The 13,044-nt window shown below is 35.2% G+C and overlaps 1 protein-coding gene across 1 annotated transcript; it reads left to right on the top strand.

The window, feature by feature from the left end:
- The first annotated feature begins 3,198 nt into the window (after positions 1 to 3,198).
- Positions 3,199 to 4,152, top strand: LOC145791872 (uncharacterized). Its single transcript, XM_082872330.1, has 2 exons — positions 3,199 to 3,525; positions 3,616 to 4,152. The coding sequence occupies exons 1-2, from the start codon at positions 3,199 to 3,201 to the stop codon at positions 4,150 to 4,152; spliced, it is 864 nt and encodes a 287-aa protein (XP_082728456.1).
- The last annotated feature ends 8,892 nt before the right edge of the window (positions 4,153 to 13,044 follow it).

Raw genomic sequence — 13,044 nt, 5'->3', positions numbered from 1 at the left:
AAGTAGCTATGTTGTAACTAACAATTGCAAACACAAGTCACGGGTAGCTAACAATTGAAATCGCATAACAGGTGAAATCGCATGTTGAAGATGCAATTTCATTTGAAATCGTATGTTGAAAATACAATTTCAATTTGCCACGATAGCAGTTCATCTCATTATAGAATTGCATTTTTAGCATGCAATTTCAAATTGCATCTTAAAAATCATCTTGAAAATGTGATTTCAATTTAAAATCGCATTTTCAAAATGAGATTTCAAAAAGCAGATTAATTTCTTAAATAGTTTAAAAAGTGAGTCAATTTTCTAAATAATTCTATTTTAGAATTTAAAAAAAAAACAAAAAAAGACCTCTCACTATTAGCACACGTCACCCAAGAAAATATGAAAGGATGGTGTTATTTATACAACTTTGTTTTTACTAAAAATAATTTGTTTGTCTGCCTTTAAAATGTAAAACTATAATAAAGTCTTTCACACTTCTATTTTAATATTTAAGATTTGTTTGGGAATACTTTTTTTAGCTCATTTTTTAATTTTTTTGACTAAAGTCTGGCTAAATTAGTTCTGTTTGGAAAGAAATTTTTGACCTTTTTGACTTTTTTTATTTTTTTGTGAGAGAAAATATGAAATGATTATGATTTGCATACAATATTTTGACTTATTGGCTTATTTAGCCTATTTAGGGTTCGTTTGGGATGTGGGTCGGCTTTTTGACTATTTTAGCATATAGCTAAAAAGCCTCATTTGGGATAGACATTTTGACTTTTTTGACTTTTGTGAGAGAAAAAATAAAATGATTATAGTTTGAATGTGACATTTTGTCTCCGTTTGGGAAGTTGGTTTTGAGGTTTTTTTGGCTAAAATAGCCACAAAAAACAAAATATGCTTTTTAACCCAATAAGACAAAATATCACATCTAACCCATAATCATTACATTCTTTCTCTCACAAAAAAGCTAAAAAAATCAAAAGTCTTTCCTAAACTAGGCTTTTTAGCCTAAAATAGCCAAAAAAATCAAAAAGCCAACCCACTTTCCAAACGAAGTTAAAAAGCCTATTTTATCTTTTTCTGGCTATTTTAACCAAAAAGTCCTATTTTAACTTATGTCAAACGAAGGCTAAATCAGTTTTTTGACTTTTTGACTTTTTAGGTCACATCATCTTTCTAATTTTTTGCACATTTTTTCAAAAAAATCAAAAAATAAAAAAACTAAACAATCAGCTTTTTAACCTACTTCCCAAAATAGTATACTTTTTTAGTCCCAACCAACTTCTCAAATGGGGACTTAGGATCCAGCTTGTCTCTAATTGGAGATCAAGACTAGACCTGTCTAGTCCGCACTGTGGGCCCATTTTTGGAATAGTTTTAATTATTCGAACCGTTCACATTTTAGACTTCATCGAGTATAGCAACCATACAAAAAATCAAATCGATCAGATAACGAAAATCATGTGTCTGAATCAGTTTTATATGAATCGTTTATTTTTTCACCAACTATTTTTTTTTTAAACAAAATTGATTCAAACACATAGTTACCGTTATCCAATCGACTTGATTTTTTACATGAATGATATACTTGATGAATCCTAAACTGTAAATTGTTCAGATTATCGAATTGAGGTCCAAAGGTGAACTCACAATGCAGACTAGACAGGTCCAGTCGTGATCTCCAACTGGAGATAAGCTGGACCTCATAATTTATATCCTTATAACCTTTTCTCAGGCAGTCACATTTCTATTTGTTTTTCTCTCGAGAAGGGTAGCATTGACATTTGCATAAAAATTTAGGGTCTGTTTGGTTGTATTTTCAAATTAGTTTTCAACATGTAAACTCGCGCTTCACGTTTGGATAGAACACTCAAAATACATTTCCGCGTGTGAATTCAAATTATAGTATGAAAACCTGTTTGGCAGGTTGTATCTCTACTTTCAACGCTTGTGCATTCTTCCATGTCCTTCTATGTCGTCTCCATCGTCTCTGAAATATTCCATCGTCTCCGAAATATTCACTTGAAGCTCATCTCTGTATCAAACATCAGTCCTTTATATTGATCACGGGTAGGCTTCTCTATCAAACATCAGTACTTCAGATACTTCAGATTCATCACGGGTACTTCAGATTCATCACGGGTGGGCTTCACAGAGAAGACTGATTTTATAAATAATGAATCCACCCAACCCGCTCTATACTGGTATCATCTTTCACAAATCGAGTTCCTTACGATTTGTGCGTTGTGGAAGATTCTTATTACAGGTAACGAAACAACGACGACTGCGACGTAAAATAACTCACAAATTTATTTACATATTTTGTTATACGAAAATGACTTGAAAAATTCATCCCTAATTTTATTTTATTTTTCTTTCAAGTCAAATTTATGAAATTTATTGTCGAATCCGACGAAGAAACAGTGCTACATTAAGTCAGTATACACATTCCATCACCGGCGATAATTATTCAATTCCTACTAATCTGGTAAATATATCCTTCAACTGCAAACGATTTTATATGAGTCGAAATCAGTTCTCAAATATTTTCTGAGAAGTGTAAGGGACTATTTTTTTTATTTTAAGATGTTTTCTATTTTCCTGAACTGTTTCACCTTTTGCGAAGAAGAATAGCAGTAAACTGCTAAATCGATCTGAATCTGTTATATATAAATAATTTTTGAGAAGTTAAAATCAGTTCGCAAATGGTTTCTCATAATTTGTGGACGCCTATTTCTCATTTCAGATCAGTTGTTGTTTTCAATTGTGAGCTGTTTGAACCTTCTGCAAGAAAAGAACTTGTGAACTTGAGTCGGTGTACCTGGACACCCGGCCGGTCGTCCCCGAGGTCATCCGGCCGGTCGACCTACCCATCCCTTTTTCAACTACATTCACTGGTTTATTTACTGGTTTTTTTCCTACTTCATTTTCTACCCGTCCCATTTTCCTTACATCTTTTTTACTGGTTTTCTCCTACCATTCAAAGATAATGTTACCTGATTTTTTTACCTGATTTTTTTTTATTAGTTGTGGTTATATTTCTGCTATTTAAATTGAAGTAATCTGTTACGCTATTTTTTTCCTTTAAATAATATCATCTGCTTTTTTTTTATCTGTGTTCTCTTTGAAATCATTTTGCTCTGTTATGATCTGTTTGTCTTGTATATCTACCCCAGACTAGTTTAAATTTCATTTGTATGTTTATAGATGGATGAAAATAATTCTGATGACAACCAAGAAACAAAAATGTGGACGGCCAGAAGTGAAACAAAATTAATAAATATGTTGAGAGATGAGGTTAGAAAAAATCAAACAACTGGCCGTACTACTTCGTGGACAATTAGGCATTGGAATCATTATGCAAATGAGTTGCACAATCTGTATGGATTTCGGTATACAGCAACACAGGTGCGCCAAAAATATCAGCGATTGAAAGCTGATTATCAGACATTTAAGCGACTCCAGGCACAGACTGGTCTGGGATGGGATCCAATTATAGGCACTGTTGTTGCACCTGATGAATTTTGGGATAAGGTTATTCATTAATCTGTACTATTAAATAATTTTAATTTAAAGATTTCATGATACATACAGTGCTTAATTCTTTATTTGTATTTGTTGTAGGCCAACAGAAATGTGAAGAAGTTTAGGACAAAAGGATTTGAATATTTTCAAGAAATGACAGAAATTGTTGAAAATTGTTGTGCCACAGGGGCCTTATCCCGTGCATCCACACAAGGAGCCCTTGACTCAGAAGAAGAAGATGACATGTTAAATAAATTTTGGAACCCTGATGTTGGTGGGAGTAATGCCGGTGGGAGTAACGCTGCTGAGGCAATTCCTGTTAACTTATTTGGGGATGAGTACATGGATCCAGCAAAGGGCAAAAGTCACAAGAGGGGCCCTACAACCAGCCAAACTGATAGTGGTCGTTCTAAAAAGTCACAGTCAAGTGGGTTTAATGATGTGTGCGCAGCTTTCACATCCTATGTACAAGCAAAAACAGGACATTCGCGTGCACGAGAAAATGAGACAGAGGCTGTAAGTGCAGGTGGTGATGATTACTCTCTTGATGCATGTCAAGATGCATTACTAGAGCTTGGGGACATACCACCAGTGCAGTACATTAAGGCACTGACACTGTTCAAGGATAAGGAATGACGAAGGTTTTTTATGCGCACTCCTACCCATTTGCGCCTACCTATGATCCTCGTTTTGCAGTGAAGTCAGAAGCTCTTCATTGATTGCGTTATCAAATCTCCCTGTCTGAACTAAAAAATGATTTCATTATTCCTTACTTGGTTTTTTTTTTTTTTTTCTTTTTCCTTCCATGATATCCTCTTCCCTTTCCTATCTTTGTATGTTTTTTTTTTTTTGAACTTTTAAGTAATTTATGTTTTCTTATCTATTATGTTGTGTTATGACAATATGAGCACGTATTAAATAAATTTTGTCCTTCTATGAATTTTAGTGTACACTGAAAAATAACTACGGCCGACTATTCATATACTCCCTTTTTAATTCTATTTCACCATTAATGGTATGTGTGACAGCATTAATGACATATTTTATAATTATGGTTTTACTGTGATGTAGACAAAACCATATGTCATCCGACAGAGAAAATAATTCAATGGAGATCTCATCAGACGAGGATGAGGTTACTGATGATTTTATGGATTTTTTGATGATTGCTTGCATGCATGACCAAATCAACGCCTCAGGTACTCGCCGACCGCAGCGAACGTGTCCATTCAAAGGTGATGATTACATCTTCGGCCTATTAACTGGCCATCTAGAAACAATGATGAACATTATGTGAATGGATGCACAAACATTCATTTTATTAAAAGACACTTTACTACACAATGGCTTTATTGATATTGAGCATATGCATATAAGTGTCGAGGAATCGCTTGAAATTTTTTTATACACTTTTGCACAAAATGATCGTCATCGACTATTGGGAGATAGATTTCAACACTTCACGGAAACAATTTGTCGGCATATAAAAATTATTATGCGGGCATTGTGCAAACTTGCATCAACGGTTATCAGGCCACGTAACCAAGACGACACACCGGCAAAAATTTTAAATGACAGGAGGTTTTTTCCCTGGTTCAAGGTATGAACAATATGACTATCCTGTAAGTTGTACATATCAATAACGTATGTGAAATAAATATTATTTCCTTTTTAATTATAAAAGTAATATCGAAGTTTGTTTTGCTTTTAATGTCAAATAAATATCTGTCAATTAGGATTGTGTCGGTGCTATTGATGGCACGTTGGTCGATGCATGGGTCCCTGCTTCAAGACAAAATACATTCCGCGGTCGGAAATCAACGGTATCGCAAAATGTACTCGCAGCTTGCGACTTCGATATTTTGTTCACATTTATTAATTCTGGATGGGAAGGTAGCGCTCATGACAACGCTATTTTGATTGATTCTATTACACGAGCTGATCTACAGTTCCCACACCCACCCAATGGTAACTGTCCGCAAATAACATATGGTGCACTTTTTTTTTTTTTTGTGCACATATCAATTGACAGAACTGTATATTCATTATTTACATGTAGGTAAGTATTATTTAGTTGATGCTGGTTTCACAAACATGCCTAGATTTCTTGCCCTATTTCGGTCTCAACGATATCACTTGCAAGAGTTTCGTGGCCGTCATTATTCAGGACCAAAGGAATTGTTTAACCATTGACATTCGTCATTACGCAATGTCATAGAAAGAACATTTGGTGTTCTGAAGAAGCGCTTTTCAATATTGCGGTCCATGCCAAATTACAAGTCTACAAGACAAGGGCCTCTCGTGATTGCATGTTGTGTAGTGCACAATTGGATCCGTTTGCATGCAGCTATGGGCCCATTATTTATGGAAGCTGATAATGAAATGGCAGCAGAAGCAGAAGCAAACGAGCTTGTTGGAAACCAAGCTGACTACGTTAACATGTCACAACATGGGTTAACATATCAATCGAACGTTCGGGATGCAATTGCTACTGCTATGTGGCAAAATCATGTTGGCCACGGATAGAAAAGAAATGTCAACAAGGCAACTCAATATCGTACTGAGTACTGGTTTTAAATGTGTAATTATTTTATTACTTTCAGTCATTATGTAATGTGGTGGGTCGTCGGTGGTGGTTTGTGGTAGGAGGTGGGTGGTGGGTGGTGAGTGATGGTGGGTGGTAGGTGGTGGTGGGTGGCAGGTGGGTGGTAGGTGGTGGGTGGTGGGTGGTGGTGAGTGGTGGTGGGTGGTAGGTGGTGGTGGGTGGTAGGAGGTAGGTGGTGGTGAGTGGTGGTGGGTGGTAGGTGGTGGCGAGTGGCGAGTGGTGGTAGGTGGTGGGTGGTGGTGGTAGGTGGATGGTAAGTGGTGGGTGGTGGTGGCAGGTGGATGGTGAGTGGTGGTGGGTGGTAGGAGGTGGGTGGTGGTTGGTGGGTGGTAAGTGGTGGTGGGTGGTAGGTGGTGGGTCGTGGTGGCAGGTGGATGGTGAGTGGTGGTGGGTGGTGGTGGGAGGTGGTGGTTGGTGGCAGGTGGGTGGTGGGTGGTAGGTGGTGGGTGGTGGTGAGTGGTGGTGGGTGGTAGGTGGTGGTGGGTGGTGAGTGGTGGTGGGTGGTAGGTGGTTGTGGGTGGTAGGAGGTGGGTGGTGGTGAGTGGTGGTGGGTGGTAGGTAGTGGGTGGTGGGTGGGTGGTCGTGGGTCCTGGGTGGTAGGTGAAGTAATGTAATAAAGGTTTCATAATGACTGAAATTAATAAAATAATTACAATTTATTATTTTCAATTTTGTGAAAAAATATTTGTACATGACATATTCATGGTTTTGACTTTTTGTTAAATAGTAAACAATTTGAAAGTTTTGTTATTAATTCGGTTTATCAATTTAATTTTTTTTTTCTTTTTACACCTTATTTTTTAAAAATTTTGTTCATATTAACTTTTTTTTTCCCTTTTTACTTAAAAAAAAAAGGTTTATTATTTACTTGAAACTTGTTTTATTTCATTTTACAACATTAATTTCATTTTTTGTATTAATTGATACAGACAAATTATTTTTTATTTGTTTAATTTTTATTCATTTCATTGAAATGAAGGATTTGTTAGACATTTATTTTGTTCACATATATTCATTTTTGTACGCCCATAATTTTTCCGTTTGCGAAATCTTTTCGTAAATATTGTCAGAACATTGTAACTTGTTTTAAAATGATTAAAAAAAAAACACTTGTTATTCATGACATGAATACAGAAGTTTACAACAAAGTAACAAAATAAAAGAAGTACAACAAAATAAGAAAATAAATAACCAAAAAAAAAAATTGAAAAAAAAAAAACATGTAGCCACTACATCTGTTTCACCATTTAAACTGATTTTTGAACAAGTTAAGCATCATTATCAGGTGGTGTTGGCGGTAGAGGGTAATAGTGATGGTACAGCTGAGTGACTCGATGGTCAATCTGATCAATGCGGTTCCTTGTCACTTCATCATGTCTCCCTGAGTCTATACGAAACTCGCTAAATTGTTGAATTAGTGAGTTTTGAGCAGCGGCAAATTCATCGAACCGAGTACCCAATGTATTGAGCTGATTAGCCATTTGTTGTTCCCATTGTACGCGCTGATTGTACCGTTCTTGTTCCACAGCCAAATAATCAGTCCACTAATGGGGTTGTTCATTTGGTGGCATGGCATTGTCATTGGGTTCTTCCTTATCGGGTATTGGTTCATTTTCAATATTAATAGAGCTCATCAATATGTCAGCACCACCACCTCGGGTCAATATGTACGCAGAAATTGGTGAAGTGATTCTGACATATTGTTCCCCTTCAAGGTTGACATCATGCGCTTTGAAAATTGTGGTTAACAAAGCTCCATAAGGTAGTGACCGACCAGACAGAGTATCAAGTTTTGCAATCATCATTTCTTTGAGTAATATGAAGCATAAATTTAATTTCTGTCCAGTTTCAAAACAGTATAACAAATAAACATTAAAACATGAAACACTATCATAATGGCCTTTTTTGGGAGTGACATTTTCAACTATCCATCGATGAAGAATACGAAGGTGGGGTTTTAAATGTCTGGCTAGTAAATTAGTGCCGCTGAATTTGTTGTCACAAATTGTGGTATAGATCTAAGTGACATCACCAAACATTCGTTCTAAGGCAGACTCATTTTGAAAATAGCATTGTAAATCTCCTATTTGAACTCCAATAATTTGTGCGAAAGCACGGAGAGTGAGTGTGATTGTTTTCCCTTTCACATAGGAGGTCAGACTGAACGGTTCATTTTGTTGGTCACCAGCTGTCAAGTGAACATAAAATAATCGTACAATACGGGGATATACCTTATTTGGTAAATTAGTTAAAAGTAGCCATCCCATTGTATCTAATTTACCAACTAAGAGCGGGTCATATTGAGAAGGTAGTCTTACATTTCGCCCCGTAACAATTGGTCGATTAATAAAATGTGAATAGGCTTGTTCATGATGATACGATAAAAAATCATTATTTAAATTGCCATGATGTTGTTGCTGTGGTTGATGTTGTATAGGGTTTGAGGATTCACCACGTTCGGGTCTGGCTCGTTTTGTTCTTGGCATGATAGCTGCAACAGTGAAAGAAGAATATATAAAAAATATATATTAAAACATGAATTGAGAAAAATGTATGGAAACTATATCGAAAATAGTATGATGTACAAAAATGTATAGAAAATATATCAAAAATAATATAATGTTAGTGTAAAAAAATGGAACACATATGATGGGACTGATATGAAAAACATGAACAGATCGGCAGCCACAAAACTGATCGACTGGGATGGGATGACCGGCCGGTTGACCACCCGGTTTACCGTGTCGAAGGCTACTGCTCCTCTTCTTCTTCGAAAGCTACTGGTGTTTTAATACCAAAGGTAGTCTGAATAAGATACGAGATGCGAAGGTAATACAAAACTAACCTGTAATTGAAATTAATGTTCTTGATGGAGCTGAGACCACTCGACGGTGAAGTTGAAATCTTCCTTCAGCAGGATCAAAGACGGTGAAGATGGTGTGGTTAAAAGAATGGTTTATCAGAATTTATAACAAGGCTGAAGCTTGGTTTTTTATTTTGTATTTTTATATTTTAATTTGTTATGTATTATTTTTTTATAATATTAATAATGTTTTTCAGAAAAGTGCATGTGAACTGATATACACAGCTATGATGTCCCTTTTCTTTTGGCTCAGTATATAGGTAGTAGGTTCATGAAATTACTAAATTACCCTTTATATTTTGTTCACTTCCCATGTAAATAGAGAGGGACAAAATAGTAAATTTATAGGTGAATTCAATTATATGAGCGTGTTGATGGTCCTTCAATAATGGTCTGATTTGTACTCATTTCCTAATAAATTAATAACGTGTAATAAATGAGAAAAAAAATTGATAATGGTTTATAAGGTTTACGATATGATTTGTATTTTAATCTATTAAACTTAGTGTATTTATGTTAATTTTTATTAATATGTATTTTTAAAAGTTATTGACTTCAACAAAATTTAAAAACAAAAATTAAAAATGTATTGTACAAGATGTTTGTACAGGCGTAAAAAATGAATTGATATAAAAATTTAATTGACACAAAATAATTGACATAGATTTATTTTAAAATGGAAAAATAATTTGAAAAAAAAATTATTCAACAAAAATTACTGAAAAAAATTAATTCAAAAAAAAAAAATTAATTTCAGTATTTTAAATATAGTTTGATTATTACTGTTGATAAAAAATACGGATATCGATATAAGAGTTGTGTACACTCAAAATAAATTATTGATTGAATTAAATTTTGAAAACTATTTGGAAAACACATTACCAAACAAATTTTCTTATTTCACATGTCACATCAAACTTTCAAAACATAATTCAAAATACATATTCAAAACACATTTCAACACTCTATTTAAAAATCATAACCAAACAAATTTTCTACACTCAAATCATAATTCCACAACACACAAACTCAAAATATAACTCATATTCTCAAATCACATTTACAAAACTCTACCAAACGCTACCTTAGAAATGGACATAATTAAAATTAAGGGGAAATATGTAATATTACATTTCAAATGAGAGCAATTAAAATTAAGGGGAAATATGTAATATTACATTTTAAAATGAGAGCAATCATATATTTTGAGGACTAAAAGTACAAATTTTTTAATGGGTTTTCACTTAAACAACATGTATCACATTTTTTTTAAGCTAAAAGTGTACTTTTTTTCGAATGAGTTTCCACATATTATTGACTTTAACATTGTTTATTAATGAAGTTAGATTGAGTTACTAATTTGAACACTTTTTTTATATATTAAAGATTTGGTATAATTTAAACATTAGAGATCAAATAACAAAAAAACTCATATTTTTAAAACCAACAATGTAATTGATCCTTCAAAGTAATTGCACTTTAATGAAAGTGTAAATGAGAATTATGTCACATGCTACAGTTTTCACTTGCATTATTATTATTATTTATCTTGAAAGGTTATTAAATTATATAAGCTATTTTAATGATTATTTAAATTTGAAATATTAACAAAATTCAATTATGAAATAAGGATAATGTTTGAGAGCTCGAAACATTGCCCCCCCGAATCCCCCTAATGCCCAAAACGTCGCATTAGGCTTTTTTTCTTTTCTTTTTTCTTTTTTTTCTTCCATTTTCGACCATTTTCGATCTGAAACGCAGGGGGAAGAGGGAGAGGGAGAGAGACAGAGGGAGAGCGGAGAGGAGAGAGAGAAAGAGAGGGAGAGAAGAGAGAAGAGGGAATGGAGACACACACACACACAGAGGCCCCTGCATTCCGACCGATCCGCCGATCATCGCAGCTCCGCCGATCGTCGGTCCGCCGTCTGCCTCTGCTTCTTCTTCTTCCCTTCTTCTTCCCGATCTTCTTCCCTTCGTGTGCTTCTTCTTCTCTGATTGAACCAAAAACGACGTCGTTTTTGGTTTCGGGGGATTAGGGGGGCAATGTTTCGAGATACGTAGCACGGTCCAATAAATAAATATGATCTTTTAACAAAAGTTTTAATTTAATTCTCAGAAAGAAGTGTATATATATATCTTTAATTTATTTTGTAACTAAATAATATAAAATTTAAAATTTTACAAATAGATGGATCATGTCGCACTGGATTAAGAACCGGTTTGGAAAGTTGGTTGTTTTAGTTGATTTTTTATTTTTTTAACTATTTTAGCCCAACTAAAAATGTATGGGAAGTTTGTTGATTTTTTTTTTTTTTTTATAGTTGATTTGATTATTGAAAAAAAAGAAATAAAATAATTATGATTTGAATATGATATTTTATTTTATTAAATATTTTAACTTTCAATTTGTCACGACCCAAACCCGCTCCTATGGGTTTAGCACCGTAACTGGCCAGTAATCCGAGATTACCGAAGGCTTGCTTAAAAGTAATACAGTAATACAGAGTACAGGGGCTGGTGGAAGCCAATACAGTAAATAAATAATGTCCAATGAGCTGTGACAGTCTGTATGCCAAAAAAACTTTTCATTCAAATATATACAGTCGGACAAAACAGTATGTACATATATACAATCATTCAGTTCAGGGACCTAACCCTATCAAACAGTACAGTAACAGTCTATACAGCCGAACAGGACAGATACAGAGACAGACGGGGAATTTAAAAACACCCCTAAGCCGTAGCTTGACAGGCTCGGAACTCGCAGTGAGGCACAACGGTTGGCTTGACAAAACTGGAGTTTACCCCGACGCTTCTAGCTGCGGTCTGGTGCCTGCACACCTACATATATATATGAACAGTGAGCTAAAGCCAGTGAATAACACAATGCGTAAAGATGTTAAGAATGAATGTCCTTACAGTAATGAAAACAGTTCATTAAATTAGTATTTCAGTCGTTCAGTCGATACAGTCATATGTGGTACATCCATTAGCATAACAGTACAGTAAACAGTAGGTCTTAAAAAGACCGAGCAGTAAATGATGGCCATCAGTCAGTAACAGTAGTGGTTCCAACAAGGGAACCGACAGAGATCTCTGTAGCAGTAACAGTAAACAGTAAACAGTAGTTGCTAAGGATGCCACAGTACAGTTCAGAATATAGGACATACATTCATTCAATTAACAGTATCAGTTCAAAAAGCAGTACGGTTCAATTGTTCAGAAGATAATCATTTTGAACATATCTTTATACAGTTGTTACTCACAGAGTTCTGGGCTACAGTAAGCTAGAGCGCGTCCCCAATCGCCAACCCCACACAGTTACAGATTGAACACACACTAAGCTACACAGTTGGGAAGGATAATAACTTAATCCCTAATTGTCACGGTGTGTTCTACATCTATATCCTCATTAAGATGCCTTAAACTAGGCCTAAGAATGCCTAGGATGAGAAGAGGATGCAAAGATGCACTTGAAAAAGTATTTCCAGACTTATCAGAAAACAGGGGTCACGCTCGAGCGTAGGTTAATCCGCTCGAGCGGACATGCAGACAAAGGTTTCCGCTCGAGCGTAGACTTACCCGCTCGAGCGTTCTGCAAAACAGTCAAAAGTGCTGAATAGGCGAAAATCACGCTCAATTGGGCGCTCGACACCCGCTCGAGCATGAGACACAATGCTCCGCTCGAGCGTCAATTATTCCGCTCGAGCGGACTTCAAAACAGAACAAAATGTTGGGAGCACGATTTCCATACTCGAGCGCCAATCACCCCGCTCGAGCGTGAGTCCAAATTCTAGAAATTCCAGATTTGAACCTTAAGCTCAAAACCAAGTTTTAAACCATAAATTTCGATTCTCTTGGGCTAATTTTTCAAAAAACACATCAAAACTCATACTTTAACATAATTCAAAGCTCAATTTGTAAAATCAAAGCCCAAGGGTGTTTCAAATAAATCCAATTCAAACCAATTTCCATGAATATGAAGAACATGCAAACATGCATGAATTTAAACCATTTCAAGCTTCAATTTCATACTCTAATGAGCCAATTCTTTCAAAGA

The sequence above is a fragment of the Camellia sinensis genome, chromosome 5 (genome assembly GCF_055761805.1).
Source record: "Camellia sinensis isolate YWXY chromosome 5, ASM5576180v1, whole genome shotgun sequence".
Lineage (NCBI taxonomy): Eukaryota > Viridiplantae > Streptophyta > Magnoliopsida > Ericales > Theaceae > Camellia > Camellia sinensis.
This window is presented reverse-complemented; position numbering and strand designations above follow the sequence as displayed.